The sequence below is a fragment of the Lissotriton helveticus genome, chromosome 3_1 (assembly GCF_964261635.1).
Source record: "Lissotriton helveticus chromosome 3_1, aLisHel1.1, whole genome shotgun sequence".
Taxonomy (NCBI): domain Eukaryota; kingdom Metazoa; phylum Chordata; class Amphibia; order Caudata; family Salamandridae; genus Lissotriton; species Lissotriton helveticus.
The window spans coordinates 1647594734-1647619045 of NC_136061.1; the positions used below are offsets into that span (position 1 = coordinate 1647594734).

The window sequence follows — 24312 nt, forward strand, 5'->3', positions numbered from 1 at the left end:
CCAATGGAAATTAACATGGGGAAAATGTGTTTTGGGACCCCCCTTTTTTCTCGGCCTCCGCGTAACAAATGACCCCAAAACTTTTAAGACAGGAGCTGACCTGAGCGCCCCATTAGTTTTGAAAATATTGTCAAGATTCGTCAACCGGCGCCAAAGATATTGGCAAAAGAAAAAAACGCCTTTCAAATAGAAACGAGGTCCTAACTAGTCGCCAGTAGGTAATGTATGTATATATTGTATATATATATATATATATATATATATATATATATATATATATATATAAGGAATGTGTTATTGATTGGGTTCAACATATATGCGTGAAGCGAGGTTATATAGTTCTGGCATAATTGATCATTATCTGTAGCCGATTAAAATCGTTTGTCTAGTATTATCATACCTTTTATTGCCACTGTCACTATCTCAATGATGTGGTTCAACAAACAGTGTGGTGCTGTTTTTATAGGTTTTGTTTTAGTATTACCATGACATTCATTACCATCTATGAATAGTCTGTAGAGTGTAAGGTGTTTTCCTTTGCATGCTGGCTATACACCAGGGTGCAGGGGTTCATGTGGCCCTGTTCTTCATTGATTCTTTTGGGGTTTTCCTTTAAATTCCATGCCTGGCATTAACATACAATTTGATGGTACTTCTTTATTAATCTTTCAAAGATTGCTGATCTTTTTGGCTCACTGTTTTCAACTTTTCACAACCAGTTTCTATAGTGGCTCGCGTTCTGGCGCGGAAGGTTTCACAGACGAAACGGATGTCTACGCACCATAGGGGACTTATATAACTCCACTGATGTCATGACCAGAGTGGACGTCATAAGGGAGTCATACAGGCCACCTTCCGGCGTGCAGAGGTACTGCTGAAAAAATTTCCTGATCCAGTCTGATGCCTAGGGAGAATTCAAAGTTAAAGAATCGCAGCCAGACTGTGTCTGTACCAGATAATACGTTACTGAAGGTAAGTAACTTGTTCTTTATGAAACATTGTAAAGCTAGCATTTGCATTGCTGATAGGTTTGACTTTTGGTTAGGGAAATTGTTTTGTAATAGTTGAGGTAACTGTCTGAATGCTGCTACATAGCTATCTTGGATGGACAATCCCATAATGAAGCAACATCCTGGGCTCCAACAAATTGGGAGCCAGGGGTAGAACCTGCTTCCTGGATTGGCTGCAGCAGGAGAGTTAAGCTGTACCCTCTTAGAAGAGTGTTATGAAAAGGATGCACAAAATGGGTTTTGCTTTGTGGGTGGTAAACCTTAAAGGCATACACAGTGAAATATTACATAGTAGATACTTTGAAAAGGGGCCAGTATTGTTGTTGCACCTTTAAGAAAGCCTACATGCTCACACATCTTTACTACATAAAAAACAAGCAGCAGCTAAGCGAGTAGGTCTGGCTTTGGCGGCAGCCTTTTGGCTTTGTCAATGCTTATTATATCGTAGTTTTGTAAAACTTTACTATTAGGTAAGTCACCGGGCTCTCCTCACTCTTAAAATAAATAAGTATAAGAAAAAAACAATGTTTGGGTCTCGCAATGCCAAAGTAGTTCCTGGTGCGGAAAGGAACTACTTTGTGTGTGGATGAGCTCCTTGTGAAAGGGTCTAATGGCATCATTCATAGGAAAGTTAGCAAATGGCTGAAGTGGGCTGATCCATGACCCCATATACTCTCTTCAGAGGAATTGAAACCTGTATGCCACAATAACAGACCAATTGATGAAGAGGGTTGGCTGAAAGACTCTATAAGTAAGTATATAATTCATATAATGTTAGTACAATCAAAAGGTGTTAGCTAACGCTAGACTTAAAAAACTGTAAAAGCAACAGCATGTTATCATGACAGCAAGGTAAAACATGCAAGGGCTATTAGTGAACAGTAGTGTTCCTTTAAACAAAACTAAGACATCCAACTAGCATGCACATAGTAAACAAAAAAGTCATACATTAACAATTAAAAGGTTGTGTCAGCAAAGACTATACCTGGCTCTATTCTAACAGAAGGACGACTTGAACTTTAGGGAAAGAATCTAATGGGAACACAAATGGGGCAAAGTAACCATCCTCAAATTGCCTTGTCCTTTAAGGTACAGTACGGGCAAGCAATGGCAACAGTGGCGGCCGACACTTATATTGAGTGGTGGGGTGGGTGGATGTTTGGGGGTGTGGGTGGAGCACACGGTGGAGCGCGCAGGGAGGGTTTAATAATAAATAAATGTAACAGACGTACCTGGTGCTGCCGGCTGCCTTGCGCTCCTATGCATCCAGTTCCTGGTCCCAGCCGTCTCTGGGTCAGCATCACAGACTCCCCATCCAATCCCCGCAGTGCTCTCAGGCAAGAGAGCAGCCTGAACAGGTTGAATTAATGTTCGCTCAGGCACAGGGAGTCTGTGCTGTTTCTCTAACTCAGTTGTGCAATACAGCTGGTTTGGAGAACCCTAAGTGAGCATTTCAGTTTGGCCTGCCTAAGACCGCCGGCCACACTGACGTGCGCCATTAAAAGTGTACCTATCACTCCTCCTCCCCCCTCCCATGCCCAACCCCACCCCTCCCTGCTGGCTTAGCCAGCAGCTGAAAAATAAAACGGTAATAAAATATTATTTGTTAATCATTTGCTGGCTCTGAGCCAGTGGGGCAATGCTCCTCTGCTATTGCAGGCAAACCACAGCTAAATGGCAAAGCAAGAAAAATGAATGAAAGCCACTAACTGAAGGGAATTGACTGAAAACCCTCACTGTCTGTACTTTTTATTGTTCTTTTTTTCTTGAATTGTTAAGTTGGGGATTTCTAGACAGTGTATGCTGTCAAGCAATCAGACCTAAAAATAGATTAATAAAAATGCTATGTTGAAGATTTTTGTTTCCAATTTCAGAGTCTGTTTCCCTACCATTTCCTTTAACATTTAAGTTGGTAGTACCACTAATGATTCATCATTAGGGCTCCTCAACAGCCACTTTGTTTATCACTTGAACTGATGAGGTGGGTCCTAAGTAGAGTACCTGCAAGGATGAGTGTCAGTAGAAAGCCAACCCATGTTTGTTGCTACATCATCAAAAGTGCATCTTCTGATGGATACATCTGCCAGTGGATTCCTCACCTTGTGAATATCCCCTGCGCCAGCAGCATTCAGAAACTTTTGTAGTTCTCCACGCCGACAAGGTCACGGACGACGTCCCAGAGGCACGGCATCGCTCGCGACCTCGCTGACGTCAGTGGATCCACAAGAGAGCCTCGTCGGCGCGATGATGTCAGTTCCCTTTTTTCCACGCTTTTGACGCTCGCGTTTTTCTGGGACTCTCAGTAGTTTGCCACTTTGTGTTTTCTAGATTGTATCCTGTTTTCTCTTGTTTTTTCTTTCCGAAGATGTCTTCGAGAAAATCAGGATTCAAGCCCTGCAGGGAGTGCGGTGGACATCTGTCCATAACTGATCCACACGACGATTGCGTATGGTGCTTATTATCTGACCATGACGTCAAAGATTGTGTTTCCTGCAGGAAAATGAACCTGAAGGCTCTGATAGAAAGGGAAGCCAAGCTGTTTATGGGGAAGATGCGCAAGGAAAAGAGAGGTCGAAGGAGATCGAGGTCCCAGGCTTTGGAAGATCGTCCTTTCGGACATACAGACAGCGTCAACAGCAGCAGCAGCAGCAGAACACCCTATATAAGTCTTATAGGGGCAGGAACAGAGGTCGCCCACGAGGTCATCAGCCCTCCTCCTCCTCCTCCTCTACCTCTCCCCCTCTTACCACAGCAAAGCAGCCCTAGATCTGCCATTCTGGATCATGTTGGTCCTGTGGGGGGTCAGCTTACTCATTTTTTACAAGATTGGGAATCGGTCACTACAGACCTTCGGGTTCTCAATCTTGTAGAGAATGGGTATGCTCTTCCCTTTCGGGAATTCCCTCCAAATTACCCTCCTTGTCAAGGGGTTTGCTCGGATGATCATCTTTTTCTTCTACAGGAGGAAGTTCTAGCCTTATTAAAAAAAGGTGCGATAGAGGTGGTGCCAGAGCAGGAAAGGGGTCAGGGATGCTACTCCTGGTATTTCCTGATACCCAATAAGGATGGCAGGTTACGTCCAATCAGGATCTTAAATCTTTTTCTGAAGCAAGTGAAGTTCAAGATGCTCACCCTAGCGCAGGTTCTTCAAGCGCTGCAGCAAGAGGACTGGATGGTGTTGATCGACTTGCAGGACGCGTATTTTCATATCCCAATCCTGAAGTCGCATTTGAAGTATCTCCGTTTCACGGTGGGGTCGCAACATTATCAGTTTGCGGTCCTCCCGTTTGGACTTACTACTGCACCTCGAGTCTTCACCAAGTTGATGGCAGTGGTGGCAGCCCATCTCAGAAGATCGGGGATTCCAGTTTTCCCCTATCTGGACGACTGGCTGATCAAAGCGGAGTCGCCAGAGAAGGTGCTTCATCATTTGCAGGTGACATCTCAGCTGTTGTTCAAATTGGGTTTTTCGATAAACATGCCCAAGTCTCACCTGGTGCCCTCTCAGCGCAACCTGTTCATAGGGGCAGTATTGGACACTACTGTCTGTCGAGCATTCCCTCCTCCGCAAAGGATCCTTGACATTCAGGAAATGATTCCTTTGTTTTACAATGGAGCGGTCGTTCCAGTCCTGAAGGTCATTCGCCTAATTGGTCTGTTTGCTTCCTGCATTCTGTTGGTCAATCATGCACGCTGGCACATGAGGGCGCTCCAGTGGTGCCTCTGCAGGCAGTGGTATCAGCACAACGGAGATCTCAGGGAGTCTGTGAGGATCTCCAGAGAAGCTGCGGCGGATCTATCTTGGTGGAGCGGGGAAGGCAATCGGTCTCAAGGGTAGCCCTTTCATCTGCCTCCATCGTTGGCCACAGTGATAACAGATGCATCCACCTTAGGGTGGGGTGCTCACCTGAGGGACCTGGAGATCAAGGGTCTTTGGTCTCCAGAGGAAAGGTTGCTTCACATCAACCTTCTGGAGTTACGGGCGATACGTTTGGCGCTCAAGGCTTTCCTCCCTTCCCTTCGCAGTCAGTCAGTTCAGGTCCTGACGGACAACACTACCTCGATGTGGTATGTTAACAAACAGGGAGGAGTCTCTGGTCCTGGGTTCAGGACCATCAGATTTGCCTGATGGCAAATCATCTAGCCGAAGTACTGAACGTACGTGCAGACAGTTTTCAGCCGATCACGAGTGGAGGCTTAATCCGGAGGTGGTTTGTAACGTATTCCGGGCGTGGGGAACTCCTCGGGTGGACCTGTTTGCCACTCACGAGAACTCTCACTGCCCGTCATTCTGCAGTCTCCAGTTTACGATGCAGGGAGCGCTGGGGGGAGCGTTTCAGTTGAGTTGGGGCTCACAACTCCTTTACGCGTTTCCTCCCATACCCTTGATTCCTCGGGTTCTGAGGAAGATTCGCCAATACCGTGCCCAAGTCATATTGATCGCCCCGGATTGGCCAAGAAGGGTGTGGTACACAGATCTTCTCCACCTCTCCTCGTGCCCTCTGCTCCGTCTCCCTCTCAGGGCGGATCTCCTCTCGCAGTCGCATGGGCAGGTTCTACACCTCCACCTCCAGAACTTACACCTTCATGCCTGGAGATTGAATGGGGCAATCTGAATTCTTTCTCTCTCCCGCCTCGCGTGGTGGATGTGATTCTTTCGGGCCAGGCGGCACTCCACCAAATCTATTTATTCCTATAGGTGGTCCAAATTTGTCTCATGGTGTGGAGAAAAGTCTATTGACCCTTTAAGGGCACGTTTATCCAACATCCTTCAGTTTGCTCTTTCTTTAGCCCAGCAGGGTTTTGCAGTGGCTACTGTGAAGGGCTATTTATCGGCATTCCTTTGTTTGGCAGATCAGCCGTCCTTGTTCAAATCACCCATTGTGTTACGATTCATTAAGGGCCTTACCAACAAATTCCCGCCCACTCCTTTTACTGTGCCTCAATGGGACTTAAATCTTGTCTTAACCTACTTGATGGGTTCTCCTTTTGAGCCCTTGCACAAGTGTTCCTTGAGACTGTTGTCTTTTAAAACTGTTTTTACCCTTCTTTCCTTCTATCCTCTCCCTCACCCTTCCAAGGAGGAGGAGCGGCTTCACCACTTGGACCCAAAGAGGGCGGTGAGCTTCTACCTTGATAGAACTAAAGACTATCGTGTGGATGACCAGCTCTTCGTGGGCTTTGCTGGCTGCAGAAAAGGCAGAGCGGTGCACAAGCGCACACTTTCCAGATGGATTGTCTTGTGCATCAAGATTTGTTACTCTTTGGAGCACATTCTACCAGGGCAAAGTCTTCTACATCTGCCTTATCTAGAGGTGTTCCTGTTGAGCAACTTGGGCCTCCCTCCACACTTTCGCAAAGCATTACTGCTTAGATTCCGAAGTGAGGAGGGACGGTCATTTTGTACGCTCTGTCCTACAGGATTTCTTGGTATAGAAGGGTGGACACCCTCCTCCGGGAGTGGGGACTGCTGTGGGATTCTGTTCACAAGGTGAGGAATCCACTGGCAGATGTATCCATGTATATGTTACTTACCTTTATATATGTTACTTACCTTTGGTAACGCTTTCTCTGGTGGATACAGTATCTGCCTGTGGATTCCTCACTGACCCACCCGCCTCCCTGTTGTCCATTCTTCTATGCCTGTATAATGATTATATTATGGTTAGGACTTTTAATGGAAATGTTTATTTCTTCTTGCTTTTTGTATTGATTTCACACTGTGTGCGTTGATTTGAATACTGTGTACTATGTATACTGTACCTATTTATGTCGGTCCGTCCGTGTGCCTCAAGGGCACGGAAAAAAGGGCGGAACGGACGTCATCACGCCGACGAGGCTCTCTTATGGATCCACTGACATTAGCGAGGTCACGAGCGAAGCCGTGCTTCTGTGACGTCGTCCGTGACCTCGTCAGCGTGGAAAGCTACAAAAGTTTCCGAATGCTGCTGGCGCAGGGGATATTCACAAGGTGAGGAATCCACAGGCAGATACTGTATCCGCCAGAAAAAGCGTTACCGAAGGTAAGTAACTTGTTCATCTGGACAAACTCCTGTCATACTGTCCTATTTCAAGTTTTGTCCCCCCAAAAAAATCCGCAAAGTAAATGTGGAAGAAGATGCCATGCCTACTTGGAAAACCTGTGAAAACAAGGAAGGCTTGGGCCCTGTACTCCCTAGACGGGTTCACCCAAATATTGAAATCACAGAAAGGTGTCAAGGGAGCTTTTTAAAAATATTCGCGATAAACCTGAGACCACTAGTTCTGAGGTTTTTGAGCATTTATTCTGCTTAGTTTTGATAATTCAAAAAGACATTCATAAATCAATTGTAAATGTCTTTTAAAAGGAAACGCCACATTAGTGAATGACACAATTGCAAAACATTTGTATGTGTGATTTAGAACCAATTTTTTTGTGAGACAATATGTACAACACATACATAATACCAAATGTTATTTGTGACAAAAATATATACAACAAACCAATGATCACAAGACAAACATCGATAAATTATGAGGGCCAGCCTGAAATTAAACCAGTCCTGCATATGCACTGAAAACACAAGGCGGACAATTGCTCATTCAAAGACACATGTCTACTATCCTGCCTGTGGGAGGGTGGGGATGCATACTTTAGAGTATTGACAACCTAGAACAAGGGGGAAATAATTTCAATCAGTCCCCTTGTGGCACACCCTGTTCTACTGTTCCCCACACTCAGCACCCAATGCGTTTCGTATCCCCAACAATTCCGGGATTCTCTTCAGGACTCAGACTTTGTTTGGTTTGGGCTCTAAACAATTAAAGAGAAAAAAAATGTTGCTATAAATCTGACGGCCCCTTGTATGACCAGAACTTAATGGCCAGCACATGTATGATAGTTACCTCAATTGTGCTGCATACAGATGTCCATTATATGTTCTTCAATTCATAGTATTAATCGAGGCTACAAAAAGATAGACATCAGCTAATTAAATGTACGATGTACTACATGAGAAACACATCGTATTTCAAAGGATCATGGAACGGAGTTCCTACCTTAAATTTTATGGGCGTGTGGAAACTCTTGATAATGATTTAAAAACGGTCCAGGATCTAGGGATGGTAAGTGAAATTATTATCAGTACTGACTCTGCCTGCATTCTGTGTGCGCATTAGAGTTCAACAGTGAAAAGCTGGCTTGCGCTACAATGTTACTTTGAGACTAGTGAAATGTAGTCAGAGCTCGCGGGCGCGTTGCCGTGAATTTCTTTTGCAATATTTCTAAAACCTGGCAGAGCCGGGAAAGAGAGGCACATGGCCGAAAGGTGAATGTGTTTTTTTTTAATTTCAAAAGTTTTTATTGGTTGTTTCAAAACATAGCATACAGAGGAAGGACAATAAAGCAAGAATAAAATACCATATCAATAATAAATGACAGTAGCAATAGTAATGACGGTTTGCTTGCAGAGAAAAGAATACAAACAGTAGTAAAACTAAATTGAGTTTAGTCTAATACATAATGTTGAATCTACTGATGGTGAGTAATATATGCTTTCCAGCTTTGCAATCAACTCTTGAAGTATTTTCTATCAGAAAATGCAGTGCAATGATGGATTGGAGAACAGACCCTGGGGAGACTGCTCAGCTGTCCTACGACTCCAATTTTATCCAAAACCAAAGTGGACCGGTCTGAAAAATAAATTCCTGAAATAGTGTGATTTCTTGAGCAAATAGCTTATGTTTATTCAAATGTGTTAAATCTGCACTTTAAACACATTTCCCATTTTATCAAAAATGTGTCATAATGCGCTCTGTCGCATGAGATGACACTGAAATCTCTTTTTTCATAACATCGCTTTTTGTGAATGTGTCACATGTGTGAGATGATAAATATCACGAGGATGTAAAACAGAAAATAGGGATTGCAGGTTTCACTTCCCCCAGTTCATTAGAAAAACACCATGTTTCAAATCCCTACTTAATGTAAAACGCTTGTATGTTTGTATTAACACTCTTGTCAAGTCGTTGAAGTTAAATTCATCATTTAAGACAGTGTACAAAATGTAAGGAATGAGCTGCTGCAACATCAGGAATTTTAATTTGGGACATTTTACCTAATTGTTTGGTCATGATTGACAGTGAAACTGTCGCCAGAACTTGTGATCATCCTAAAAAAGAGCTCTCAGGAGTACTCCAGAAAGGAACTTGCCTACGCTCACATGTTGGTGAACAGGAGTACATGTTCTGATTGGGCACAAATTGTATGCTTCCATGAAAAAAACTGCTTCAGTTTCACACATATGTGATTATTTCGTTTGTCCAGCTGTATGAGTCAGCAGCAGTATGGCTTCCTTGACCTTTCGCGGATACATACATTGCGCTGGCATTCCAATAAACTGTCTTAGATAAGCATATACATTACCCTGTTCTGCTTTTCTCTAACTGCAGCACATATGGGAGGAGAGCAGTCATGAGGAATGTATTGCTGTTTCCCAGAACCATCCCCTTCCATCATTAACTTTAGACTTTAAAGTGCAACTGAATGTTTGAATTCAGTTTTGGATGTCCAGGGCTACATTAATGTACATAGATTTTTAGGTCTGGCGTGGCAGTGAAGCTGTCATTCGAACGTTTGTGATGAACAAAATAGAGGTTTCCGGGTACTACTGATAAAGGGGCTTAGGCTCCACTCAAATGTTGGTTCCCCTGACTACAAGAATTGATTGGGTCGATTTTTTTGTGCTTCCACTGAAGAGTTCTTGTATTGCACTTTTTGGCTTGTGGCAAAACGTACTTACTTATGGTCAGTACAGCAGGATTGGCATGGTTGTGGTGGCCAGGGAAAGATCATGGCTATATGTATGATCTGTTTATTATGACTTTTTATGATAAAGGCAGTAGGCCCACCTTATTTATTGAAAAAAGCAGATGCTAAAGTCAATCGGCTTATAAGTGTAGTTTGTTATTACTTTCTATTAAAGCCTACCGAGAGGTACTTTATTACATGGATATTTCACAGAGACTGTGGTAGACTTTGGTGTTGGTTATCCATTGTGATACTTGATATAGTAGATTTGGTCTGTAAGATTCCTTGTTTGGCCCTCTTAGGAGAAATATTATTTTGCTTAGCCATCTGTAATTTTGTGTACCTTTCAAATTGTATGGTTGTGTATTATGTTATGGTATGTTTTTTAATTTGATATTGCTCATGAAACACCGGGTATCTCAGCGCACCAGTAGATCACTATAGCAGGGCCTGCAACAGCCGAATTAAAAAGAAAGGTTTTCAGTAATTTCTTAAATTTGAGGTGTTCATAGCATATAAGAATATTAACAGGTAAACGATTCCAGTAGGGGTGCCAAATAAGAGAAAGATTTGTCTCCACACCTTGAACATTGAATGTGAGGAATAGTAAATATCTCTTTGTCCTTAGATCGTAAATTCCTGACAGGAAGACATTGTTTCGGCTGTTGATGTAGGTATCTTGGTCTTCTCCCCACTAGAGCTCTTTTGGTAAGGCAGCAGATCTTAAACGTAATTATCTTTCTGACAGGTAGCCAATGTAATGCTCTTAAGAGTGGAAGTGATGCAGATCTGGTAGGAAGATTACAAATGAGCCTTGCAGCTGTGTTCTGCACCACCTGTAATCTTGAGAGCAGGGTTTTGTTGGCAGAAGCCAGAAGAGCATTGCCATAGTCAAGCCTGCTGACAATAAGAGCCTGTACCAGGGTCTTCCTAGCCACAAACGGAACAAAAGGCAAGGCTTTCATTAGTAGCTGTAACATGTGAAAGCAGGTACCTGTAAATGATAGGATAGGTCTTTAATTGTTAGGACTTCATCCAGTTTAATGCCAAGAGTTTTTATGACCTGACAGGGAGTGGGAGCACTCCCTAGCTTATGTGGCCACCTATCTGAAGTCCATGTTTGTTGAGCTTTTCCAAAAAGCATTATCTCCGTCTTTTCATCAATAAGTTGAAGGTAATTCTCGGACATCCACTGTGACACCGCTTTCATCCCATTTGAGAAACAGTCCTTCACTTTGTCCACCTTGTTGTCAAAGGAGATGACCAGCGTAGTGTCATCGGCGTAGGACAAGATTTTAAAGTCAAAAGATCTAGGGCAATATGTATGAAGGCAATTTTGCGATCGCAAATGCCGAAATTCGCTGAATTTCGGCATTTGCGATCGCAAAATAGCTAAGTGGTATGTATGTAAGCAAAACAGCCTTGCAAAATAAGAAATCGCAAATTTGCGATTCCCTATTTTGCAATTGCATTTAAGGAATCGCAAATTGGATCCAGCCATATGCAAATCAGTCTTGACCCTGGTCCTCATGGGAACAGTCCTGCCCGAACTGCCAAGCTAGGTTCTCTCTGGACTGGAAACAAGCATCCTGGGACCGATTTAGAGTAATCATCCCTCATCAGCCAGGCTAGCTTAAACCCAGTGGCACAGCGAGCAAGGTATGCACGTCTCAGCATACCCATCTTACTTAGGGCAAAAAATGTTGCGCAAATCCAAATTTCACCCATATGCAAAGTCATCCTTGAGCCCTTAGCATCCCCTATTTTTTTGCTGACAGGTACTGGTGGTAACTGACTCTGACTGATCCTGGGCTCTGCTCAACCAGGCCCTGGGCCAGTGCTATGCTGAAAAGGCACTTAGAATACAGTGAAAACACTAGCATACACTCAAGTACACTATGGGTTAGGGTACCCCTATGATCGGCATGACCTCCCTTAAAAGGCCCTAGTTCATAATACAGCAGGGGGATCAAAGATACCTTTAGGTCCCTTGTATATAATAGGGTATGGCAGTATAGATAGCAGTAGCTCTTTCTGCACTTGCATGTGCGCACTGCTGAGGCCTGAGAACAGTTTAAAAGCCGCCCTGTGTTGCAGGACTGCTGTTAAAATGCAAATTGTGCCCAAAGTCGACTTTGGTGTTTGGGGTACTCAAAAAATTATAACCTACAATGTTTTGGTATATTAGGTACCCACAGGGTCTCCCTGGGTGTCCCAGTGCTTGGGAGGGGGGGGGCAGGTATTGATAAGGAGGACCCTTATAAAATAGGTTTTGTATGCCTTGGTTTTAGTGAAATGCACATTTAACTCTCCACATTGTAGTAAAGTGGTTCCCAAAATCGACTTTTGTACTAGGAGCAATGTGGAGTGAGGATCTGCAATATGTTTACATATTCAAAGACCCTTAAGTCTCCCCTAGGTGTTCCAGGCGTGGGGGATCCTGTAGATATAGGTAGGGTCCCTGTAAAAGATGTTTTATAAGCCCTTATTTTGGAAAATTTGCCCAAGTCATTTTCCCCATTGCAAATCTCCAGCTACATAGGTTAACATGGCAAGAAGTTATTAAAGAATAACTAACGTCTAGGATGTCATAAAAATATAATTCAAGGACCTCCTAGAATGGTATTGATAAATCCAACAATAAGCTATTGTTGAATGTATCCTAAAATGTACAGACAAGAAGTTTTAAGACTTTCCTGTCTGTAAGCCATAATTCAGCCTTCCAACTGCCTGTCCTGATTAGTCAGTTTTAAGTGGATGAGCCAGGCTGCTTTGTTGAGGTGATAAGTAGACCCTGGGGTTAGAAAGCCTTTCTGGGGCGGCAGGGCTCTTCTACATAGGAATGCCAGAGCAGGGTGAGGAGTCACAATTAATAACCTTCAGTAGAAGGAGGAGACAGGCAGGAAAAGCCAGTTTCATTTACACCCCTACTCTTTGAACCCAGCCAAATGGCAGGATTAAGGAAGGAATGAGCAGATGCAAGGGGGAGGGACAATATGGAGATGAACCATCCTAAAGGTTTGCTTTGCCAGCTCTTGTCTTTATGCAGGAAAGTAAGTCATGTTTAATTTTAGAAAAAATGGTGCTCTCTGGGAGACTATAGTACCACACTTTGGAGGATATGGGGAATACTCTGGGGTGTTGCCCTGCACCTCATTTGACAGGAGTGCCCTCCTGCTTGACCCAGAGAACTTTGAGTAAGTATCTGAGATGGGCAGAGCCTCTCAGATCTACTGCTTGACACTTAAGAAAGAAGAAGGGTCCATGCTGGAAGTTTGATTTGCACCAACCGGGCCCTGCACTCTGACTGACTGCCCCTGCTCCACAATCTGGAACTGCAGCCATGTGAATCAAACCTGCTTCAGAAGGACTAAAAAGTGGATTCCCGGCAAGCTGCAGATTAACAGAGCTCACCTGGACAATCACCACCAAGAATCCCCAGCCAGAGTAGTACCAGTGGACTTGTAAGGGTTTTGTCCAAGTGGATTGTGGGAATTGAATTGCCAAACTTTCTAGGACCATCTTGGAGCTTACAGACCCTTGGACTAAGCTTGGGAAACTTTGGGACCCCCAAAGGCACTTCAACCGCGAGCTGGCCTGCCATCCAGGTTCATCCCACTGAAAAGCTCCAGAGGTCCAACTTCCAGAGTTTGACCGGGAGTTCGCTGAAACCCATCCCGGCGAACCATCACCGAATCTGGCCTGCTGAAGAGCATCGAGGCACACCCACGAGAAAAAGCTCCATAAAAGTTTCTAAATCCGAATGTAGGAAAGGTGGCTGGGACCAACCGCAAGAGTCAAGCCACCCACCTTCAACCACGAGCCGGCTTGGATCTCTAGTTCGTCCCACTGGAAAGCTCTGCAGGTCGGCCTTCCACAGGTTTGACCAGGAGCTCGTCGCAAGGCAAGCTGGTGAACCCTCACCGAATCCGGACTGGCTGAGAGCTTCAGGGGACTCCAGGAAGAAAAGCTCCTGAAAAGATTTTAAGTCCGAAGGTAAAAACTTTTACCAAGACCTACTGCAAGCGGTAGCCGCACAGGGCTCCTTCGCAGCCAGCCTGAACCTTTGACTTTCTCCTGGTCTAGCACGACCAGATGGTGCTATAGGTTTCTATGTGCAATATTATTCTAAATCTTTCAAAAATCATATCTCCAGTTCCCTACAATGGATTTTTTTCATTTGGTGTCATTTTAAAGATAAAATAATTTTCTATTTTTTTTAATTGGTGTTGGATTGTTATATTCCATAATGCTGCATTTCTACAACCACAGCGTGGACAAAGCAGGAAGGTGTAGGTGTGCCAGAAAAGGGAGGAAGACCAAAAGCAGCATAATCATTGAACCATGGGGGAAAAAAACCCACAAAAAACCATCCATAGTCTCACTGTTGGTCCCACTTCAAAAGGTACCAAAAAGCTCTTCTACTTTGGTTACCTGATCTCATTAAGTCCAGTTTCGACACCTGCAAACGGAAACAAGCTTCCTAGGACCAGTTTCTGGCATTTCAGCCGTCTTCAGCCAGGCTTGCTTGAATCCAGTGGCAAAGTGAGCAAATTATGGCAAACAAAGCGGTACAAAAGGGGGTGGTAATGGACGGAGCATCTGAACCAATCAAACACTGCCAGAAACCGGTCCTAGGAAGCTTGTTTCCGGTCCAGGGAAGGCATGGCTTGGCAGTTCGGGCTGGACTGTTCCCATGAGGCACAGGGTCAGATTGATTTGCATATGGGCATATCTGAACTGGGGTGGCAGAGTGGGCTAAAGAACAGTGATGGATTAAACCCAGATCTGTTGACTGGGTGTGAGTGTTGGATTGGTTCAGATGTTCCGTCCATCACCACCCCCCTTTTGTACCAACACATAACAGGCTAACGGAGTATCATCTCTCCTTGCTCCATCAGGAAGATTTGGTTCTTTTGGCCAAAGGACCTATTGAGAGAGCGCTACCATCAGATGTTGTTTGTTAATTGCTATTCCCTCTACTTTCTGGTGTCCAGAAAGGATGGACGCCTTCCTCCTATTCTGGGCTTGTGCCTTCTCAACCTTTTCCTGAAAAAGAAGTTTAAAATGCTCACTGTTAGTCCTGTCTGCCCTGGACCTGGGAGACAGGATGGTGCTGTTGGACTTACAGGACACTTGTTACCACATCCCCTTCCTGCCTGCCGTAGGCGTAACTTGCGGTTCACAATGGACCATAAGCATCATCAGTTCTCTGTGCTCTCTTTTGGCCTTACCAGTGCCCCTTGGCTGTTAACCAAGCAGTGGGTGCGGAACATCTGCGGAGGTCAGGGGTTTCAGTTTTCCCCTACCACAACAACTGCATGTTGAAGGCGGGCTTGTCCCAGGCAGTTTTCTATCCATTCAGACTACAGCAAACCTCCTGCACTCCTCACTGGGGTTCACTATCAACATACCAAAGTCACACCTGACTCCCTCTCATACATGCTCTTTCATCAGTGCTGTTTTGGACACAGTGCAGTTGAAGAATATTCAGGGTATGATTTCGATGTTGCAGCCTCTATCTTGGATTTTGGTGAGACTAACACTGAGGCTGTTGGGTCTCATGGCCTCCTGCATCCTTCTGGTGACACATATCTGCTGGCATATGAAGACTCTGCAGCTAGACCTGGACTTCCAGTGGCCACAGCATCAGTGAAACCTCCCAGACTTGGTCCAGATCTCAGAGGGAACTGCAAAAGGCCTACAGTGGTGGCTGACAAGCCGTGATAGGGTCAGCGGTAAACCCCTCTCCCTTCCTGAGCTGATAGTAGTGGCAGAAGCATCACTACTTGGCTGGGGTGACTATCTGGAAGAGGTGGAGATCAGAGAACTATGTTCACCAGCAGAGGTTGGGCTTCACATCAACTTGCTAGAGCTCTGGGCAATTTGATTGGCATTGAAAGTCTTTCTTCCTTCGATCAAGGGAAGGCTAGTGCAGGTGTTTACAGACAACATCACCACCATGTGGTATTTCAACAAACATGGTAGAGTGTGGTTGTGGACTCTGTGGCCAGAATCTCTGACCCTATGAACATGGCTGGAAGATCAGGGCATTTCCCCAGATGTTAAACACCCGTCTGGTTCTTTCAGTGCCAGAGCGGATGAACTCAGCCATCGATGCCTAGTAGATCACATCTTGAGGTGGTGCAAGGTCTTTTTTTTTAGAGTGGGGAGAGTCTTGGTTAGATTTGTCCCCCATCTCAGAGAATGCACAATGTCAGCAGTTTTGTGCTCTGAATCTCCAGACAACAGCCAAGGTGTATCTCGCTCAAAGACGCCTTTTGTCTTCAGTCGAACAACGTTGCCTTTGTTGCGCCTTTCTGCCAATACCGCTCCTGCCCAGAGTTCTCAAGAAGAACAGGATCGACTGGGCTCAAGTCATTCTTGGGGCTCCGGATTGGGCATGGAGAGTTCGGTATCCCGAACTGCTGAGCCTCCATCCTCCGATCATGCTGCCCCTTTAAGAGGTTCTTCTGTCGCAGCAGCAGGAGAGGATTCTGCACCTGAACCAACGAGCCCTCGGTCTTCATGCGTGGAGATTGAGCAACTAAAGTTGACAGCTTTCAACTTGCCTCTAAAAGTCTGTGACGGTGTCTTGGCAGCCAGGCATCCCTCCACTAAGATGGTATGTACCTGCCATTAGGATACATTTGAGGCATAGTGTGCATCCAGACACATAGACCCACTTTATCAAAGGTACTACTGTTTGTTCTTTCTTTGTCACAGCAGGGTTCCAGTCTGGGCACTGCAATTTCTGAATGTTTGTTGTTTTCCAACATCCCTCTTTGTTCAAGTCAACTGTTGTGACTAGATTCCTGAAAGGGCTCCAACATATGTTTCTCCATAAGCCATTCATTATGCCCCACTGGGAACTTAACCTCGTCTTTACCTTCCTCATGTTTTCTCCCTTTCAGGCATTACATAACTGCTTACTTAACTTATTGACAGCTTTTTTAGTGATCATAACATCAGCCAGGAGGGTCAGTGAGCAGTAGGCCCTATCTGTACAATCTCCTTATTTCACCTATTTGCTAGACAAGCTGGTTCTGCAGACTCTTACCTCCTTCCTACCAAAGGTTGTCACTCCCTTTCATGTAGTCCAAAACATCACCTTGCCTACCTTCTTTGCTCCTTCTTACCCATCGAAAGAAGAGGAGAGACTCCACCATCTGCACTCAAAAAGGGCATTGTCATTCCACATTGACTGCACACGAGAGTTCTGGGTGGACGATCAACTCTTTGTAGGATACATGGGGGCTAACAAAGGGAAGGCAGTGCAGAAACGGACCATCTCAGGATGAATAACGCTCTGTATAAAGAATACTATACTCTGGCCAAGAAGCAACCCCCTGAGGGCTTGTTGTTCATTCTACCAGAGCCAAGGCTGCAATCCCTGCGTTAGCTCACGGAGCCCCTGTCCTGGACATCTATCTATCTGCCAGGCAGCATCCTTGCATATGTTCCGTAAGCACGTAAGCACTATTATTATTATTTACCACTGCAACGTATCATCTTCAGGAGGATCTCTCCGCCACGGCAGAAACAGTCAATCATTGGCCAAGCACAGTCCGGTTAGAGGTTGAACAGCCAAGTTTTAAAACGTTTTCTAAACTGAATTTGGTTTGAACAGTTGCGAATGAAAAGTGGCAATTTATTCCAGTGGTGGGGTGCCAGGAAGGAAAAAGCATGATCACCCAATCTGATTTTATTAACACGTTTGGGACACAAAAGAAGTAACTGGTCGCTAGATCTAAGTTGCCGGGTGGGAATATATGGCAGAAGTTTATTTTTTTATGCAGTCTGGACCCCTTCCCTGCAATGGGCATTTTGCTCCTTCTGCCCTGCAGAAATTTTTGGACTAAATCTGTTTGCAGACCTACCTCTGGGAAGGAATTGCTTGGATATGTATTCTAAGGTAAGAAATCTGCTGCTAGAAGTGTCAGATGGAAAACTTACCTTCAGTAATGCCTTATTTGGTAGAGACTCTATCTAGCTGAAGATTCCTTACTCCACCATTCTGATAAACTGATTGTAAGGCTCTGCACTTCTGTGGTGGAAAGTCATGAAAAGAAGCTAATTTCAGAGCGCTGGTGGTGTGTCTGTATAGGCACAGCACACGTAACTTTTGGCGCGAATGATGCTGATGCAGAGCCGAACTAGACCACCTTCCAGTGCGCAGGGGTACTGCTTGAAAATTTCCGTATGCAATCTAATACCAAGGGATTATTTTAAAGTAACGTATCTGTGGCTAGATAGAGTATCTACCAGATCAGGCGTCACCAAAGGTAAGTAGCTTGTTCTTCCCTGCCAATAGCAGTTTAGAAAATATAACAGCTGTCTGACACTAACCTCTGATTGGCTGACACCGGCCTCCAGTGTTTGTTAAGCAGACAAAATGACCAATCTTGACATAGTTTTCAAAGTATGAAGTTCTTAGTCAGCACTGTAAGATCATAAGACAGTTAACAATTCTGGGTGTGATTAAATTTTTGGCGTATGGAGTAGTCACCATTTACCTGGTGGTGGATTTTACAAATGCCAGACCATGACTTCTTCATTCACCAAATTTATAAATGACTGCCTAGTAGTCATTTCTCCGAAAGCCCTTACTCCCCAGGGCCGTCGGAGGGGATTAATCGCACTGGAGACAGAGTAGTCTCTACCGTGATTAACTTGATGGTCCGCCCGCATGTAAATGCGGTGTGTGGATCACATTCTTGGCAGTAAGGTTACTCCATTCCTGTTGCGATGGAGTATCCTTACCCCCAATAATTAAATCGACCCCTCTATCACTTCCTAGTCCTATATCTTTTTGTGTAAACCTTTAAATCACGGGTTGATTCTATCAGATGATATTTAAAAGTTGTGTCTTGGGTTTTTAATAGCTTGTGTCACAAGATGGCATTACAAGTGAATATCCCACACATGTACTGCTCCAGTCAGGTAAGGGTACTACATTCCGTTGCTTAACTACCAGGAAATTTCAGATACAAACTGAAAAAACCCATTTCCACAACAAAGAGGATCGTGTGTAACATTGGCAGTAGGCCGTGAAAAATTTCTCACTGCCAACATTGTAAGCCCTATTACTTTTAAGATACTTGCCGTGTTTTAAATCTGTTTGATTATTCACAGTCATTACAAACAAGATGATCATGTAATGTAATTTTCAGCTTTCTTTCATTGGCTGCATGTATTCCATGGAAATGAATGTAATGAGATTTGAAAACTAATGCAAGTAATTATAGAGAACCTTGATGAGGTTTGTTTAGAAGTACATGTCTCTGTTATCGTGGCATAAACTGACAAGTCTAAATGGCTTAGCATGCTGGGCTTTCTCTCCTGGACCAATGTTTGTATCTGTAGTCCAGGCCTCCTGTTTTTGCAAGTCTACTGTTTCCTCGCAACACCTTTACTTAATATATGTGTGCATCCACATACTGCTAGATACTGTCCATGCACTTTTGGAAGCACATTTTTGGGGGGAATTTGTTTTTGGAAGGGGGGATGGTTCTTTAAGCTTTGCAGTAATTTAGCATTATGCAGTGTTGTCCATCAAAGCGCCACAATTTTCGCCTCTGCAGATGACACATGGTCTCATTTTATACTCAAATACTAGCAGCCCGTCCCGACGTTGTCCGGGTATGAATTGCTGCCGGCCAGTAGTATATTGTTTTGTAGGATTTCGTTTTGATAGCATTTCTTATCTATGACAGGCCTGTGAAACGCTCCGATTCACAGTGCACTGCTTATGCACTTAAGAGTGCGCGTTCAGTAGTGTGTGAACTCGAGTTTCCCTACTTTATTTTACTTGCAATATTATATAGCGCGAACTCGACAACATGGCAAGAGCACAATTTACATTAGAGAAGAACACATTAATTTGTGGTAGGCACGGGGAGACAAAGCGATTTGCCTGGAATCACAGGATGTTGAGCTGATGCCGAGATTAGAATGTAGCTCCCAGCTCTAAAGTTCGCAATTCTAGAACTTGTGGCGGGAGGTGTGTCTAAAAGTGTATGTCGGTGCTGGCCATCAATGAGAGAGACTTGTGCATTTTTCAAATGGGTGGTGAAAAAATATGAGTATGTTGCTGGAGATGTGGGCCGCCGTGCCACCAATGTACTTACCGGGGGAGGGTAAATACCCATTATTCCGCAACTTTCTTTCCGCATACCATCACTCCGCATACTTTCATTATGAAAGTACCATGACTCCGCAATGCCATTATAACGCATGGCATTACATTTCATATGCTTTTACCACGCATACATTTACAACGAAATTCGTTGTAAATGCATGAATGGTAAAAGCATGTTTATTTTTTAATGTTTGGATAAGGTAAGTATGGGTATAGGGGTATATGTTTTGGGGTACTGAGGTATATGTTTGGGTATGTTTGGGTATTTTAAGGGTTCAGATATAGTTTTGGGTTATGGGATACAGGGGTAGTTTTAGGGTTTAGGGATAGGTATGGGTTTTGGGGTACAGGGGTATTTTTAGGGTTCAGGGCTAGGTTTGGGTGTTGGGGTATAGGGGTAGGTGTGGGTTTTGGGGTACAGGGGTATTTTAAGGGTTCAGGGCTAGGTTTGGGTTTTGGGGTACAGGGGTATTTTTAGGGTCCAGGGCTAGGTTTGGGTTTTGGGGTACAGGGGTATTTTTAGGGTTCAGGGCTAGGTTTGGGTTTTGAGGTTCAGGGGTAGGTTTGGGTTTTGGGGTATAGGGTTATTTTTAGGGTTCAGGGCTAGGTTTGGGTTTTGGGGTACAGGGGTATTTTTAGGGTTCAGGGCTACGTTTGGGTTTTGAGGTACAGGGGTATTTTAGGGTTCAGTTGTGGTTTTGGGGTACAGTGGTATTTTTAGGGTTCAGGGCTAGGTTTGGGGTACAAGGGTATTTTTAGGGTTATGGGGTAGGTTTGGGGTTTGAGGTACAGGGGTATTTATAGGGTTCAGGGCTAGGTTTAGGTTTTGGGGTACAGGGGTATTTTTAGGGTTTAGGGATAGGTTTGGGTTTTGGGGTACAGGGTATATTTATAGGGTTAAGATGGGTTAGTGTTGAAGGGTGTTGGGGTATTTTAAGGAGTAAGGGTGGGTTATGATTATGGGGTGCAGGGGTATTTAAAGGGAGCAGGGTGGAACTTGCACACGATATGAGATATGGCATGAAGGGTGGAACGTACCACACGCCCCCAGCGTTTGTCACGCCCCCAGCACACGCCCACAGCACAAGGCAGACATGCCTACAAGGGCCTACTTTGCTGGCACGGTTCTTTTACCTTTTAAATGTATATGGTGGGCGTCTGCATAGCCTATGTCTTTCTGCTGCAACTGCCCTTTCCAACGCTGCATTGGGTGTTGTGATTGGTGCTGTGGTTCCTGAGATTACCCGCCTCAAAGGTTTGGGTTCTCTCTTTATTATATTAGTATAGATTACCTATTGGATTATGTCCTAAAACCTCAACCATGCCACAAGATGTTGTAGTAAACCGGGAATTTATCAGTATCTCATGGTTACATTTCTTTCTTTCTGTTCTTTAACAACACAACATAGTTGTTAAGACTCAGACTTGTTTTAAACCCCTGAAACAGTTATTGAGTTACGGTGAATGTGGCTAAGTGTGCTGTCTGAATCAATCAATCAATCAATCAATCAAACATTTGTAGAGCACGCTACTCACTCGTGATGGTCTCAAGGCGCTTGGGGGCGGGGAGCTGCTACTGTTCGAACAGCCAGGTCTTGAGGCATCTCCTGAAGGTCAGCAGGTCCTCGGTCTGTCGCAGGTGAATGGGGAGGGTGTTCCATGTCTTGGCGGTGAGGTGAGAGAAGGATCTGCACCGGAGGTTGTTCAGTGGATGAGTGGAACGGTGGCAAGGGCGAGCTCAGCGGAGCGCGGCTGGCTGTTTGGAGTGTAGAAGGTGAGTCGTTTGTTGAGGTATGCTGGTCCGATGTCGTGGAGTGCTTTGTGAGCGTGGGTGATCCTCTTGTTGACGGGGAGCCAGTGCAGGTCCCTCAGGGGGTGATGATGTGGCTGTGGCGGGGATGTCGAGGATGAAGCGTGCGGAGACGTTCTGTATGCGTTGAAATCTCTTCTGGAGTTTATCCGCGGTTCCTGTGTAGAGGGCGTTGCGTAGTCCAGCCTGCTGGTCATGAGGGCCTGGGTGACCGTCCTTCTGGTTCCTGTGGGGATCTATCTGTAAATCTTGCGAAGCATGTGGAGGGTGTTGAAGCAAGAGGCGAAGACGGCGTTGACTTGCTGGGTCATTGACAGCGATGAGTCCAGGATGAACCCCAGGTTGTGTGCGTGGTTGGTGGGTGTCGGCACAGCTGCCAGCGTGCCGGCCACCAGGAGTCGTCCCTTGCAGAGGGGGTGGAGCGGAGGATGAGGACCTCCGTCTTGTCCAAGTTCAGGTTCAGGCGACTGCTCTACATTCATTCGGCGACGGCCTTCATTCCTTTGTGGAAGTTGGTTTTGGCGGGATCTTTGGTGAGGGAGAGGATCAGCTGGGTGTCGTTGGCATATGAGATGATGTTGAGGTTGTGCGATCGGATGATGTTGGCGAGCTGTTTCATGTAGACGTTGAAGAGGGTTGGGCTGAGGGATGATCCTTGGTTGATAAACCATACATCCGACACCCTGAAACGTATGGTCACCACAAGTATTATGTAGTCAGGGGAAAATAACCTAGCTGTTTATATCTAAGGAAAGCAGTTTTATGTACCTAGGATTTATTACCACAAGGTATGGGGCAACATTACCTTTTTGTTTTTTACCAGCTACACAACAGCCTTATTGCATCTTATTTGCTTATAAACAAAACTGCTTAATATGTGGGTTGTGCCCATGTTTTCTCTTGCACACCTTTCTCTTCTCAAAGTGGTTTCAGTGCTGGCTTTTGCATTGTAATATGATTTGTATAACTGTTATTAAATTCTCACTCACCCACTCATAATCCTACAGTATCATGTTAAGATATCAAGGTTTAAGCTGACCTGATAGCTATTTTAGGTAATGGTGAAATATGGTCCCCAATTCAATCGTAGCTAAAATACTTCTATCTATCTTTCAACACACTGAAACTTTCCACATTTACAATAAACTCCACTTTCTCAAATTCTCAAAACATTTCTATTTTACAATTTGACAAACTACCACATGATTCCAAAATGTTACTTATTTGGTAAATTGAGAGGATAATGTGAAATATGAAAGGGAAAGATAATTCTAATGTTTGCAACTTAGAAAAAATTGCAAAACATTAAAAAATTCATAAAATCCTCTCGAAGGGCACAATCTAGTGACATTTTGAATTACTATTCTAATAGATTTACAAACTAAATTAAGTGGTTGGGTTATTTTTTTATCGCCCACTACAATATCAACACAAGCTTTGCATCTGAAACATAATAACAGAAAGCCAAAGGTTTTTGTGCAGTTTCCCAGGTTGTGAGGATCTGCAAAGCTTTACGCCAGGTATTGTAAAACCTATGTAGGTTTGTTATTACGAGTCTGTACTCATCTATCCAAATGATTTAAAAAATATGCATGTTGAATTTTTTATATGCTTCAGTTGCATTAAAGTGACTTCCTTATTTCTTGCAGGGATTCAAGAGAACAACAAGCAGAATCGAGTTTCTCCACACAAATTAATAAACTAGGAGCAAAGGTTCAAGCACGCCTGGAGCAAATGAAGAAATTAGCCGTCATGAAAACGTTGGTTCCAGAGTAAAATGTTAAGTATACAGAACTACTTGGTGTCTGTGTACACCTTGAAAAGCTAATGCTACAATATTAGTATGCTACCTAATTTCTATATAGACTAATTCCTATAGAGCTATTTATTTAAACAAATATACCAATTAAATAAAACGGCTCTCATCTGGCAATGAATTTAACATGTCAGTCAAATGTACCCGTATGAAGTTTTTAGGCTTGGTTAATTTGGAATGAAGAACATCAATATATTTTTCATTAGTGTTGAAACCTCAATTATTGTAGATCCCACCATGAAGCTAAGGATGCCTACAATGTAATCAGATATGTGCAGATTTGTTGTTAAACATTTTATTGTCAATTCTGTCAAGTTAAACATTATACTCCCCACCTGACAATAAAGTATTTTGAACTAGATTATTTATAATAAGACAATTCTTTTATTTTTTAGTATATGTTAAGAAGTATTCTTTTTTTATTTACTATTGTAATGTTAATTCTTCGTATCGTGTGACTAAAAATTGCATATAATTTTACATGTAAATAAACTATTATTTTTATACAGACTGATATCATTTTCTAACCACAACCAACCTGTAACCCAGCTTTTAAAGCATTAATGAATTTAGTTGTTGGAGCAATGCGTATTTTAAAGACCATAGTGAATTCAACTGCAGGGCTCTGTTGATGGCAAGTGAGGTGTGTTCAGACTGTGTCTTTTGACAAAATAACTGCCTGGGTATTGACAGAATAAATGTTTCATATAGATTATGGAGAATAATAGACGGACAAAAGTTCAGGAT

At 43.9% G+C, this 24312-nt stretch overlaps 1 protein-coding gene across 3 annotated transcripts in view; it reads left to right on the plus strand.

Annotated features, from left to right (window-relative positions):
• CFAP221 (cilia and flagella associated protein 221) overlaps positions 1-23926 on the plus strand; it is a 661487-nt gene extending 637561 nt beyond the window's left edge. For 2 of the 3 annotated variants that reach the window (XM_078682395.1, XM_078682396.1), the window contains exon 24: positions 23399-23657. In XM_078682395.1, the coding sequence (XP_078538521.1) occupies positions 23399-23525 (127 nt within the window). In that variant the 3' untranslated portion in view covers positions 23526-23657. Of the gene's footprint in view, positions 1-23398 lie in introns of all 3 variants that reach the window. The other variant, XM_078682398.1, reaches the window with a different exon arrangement.
• The last annotated feature ends 386 nt before the right edge of the window (positions 23927-24312 follow it).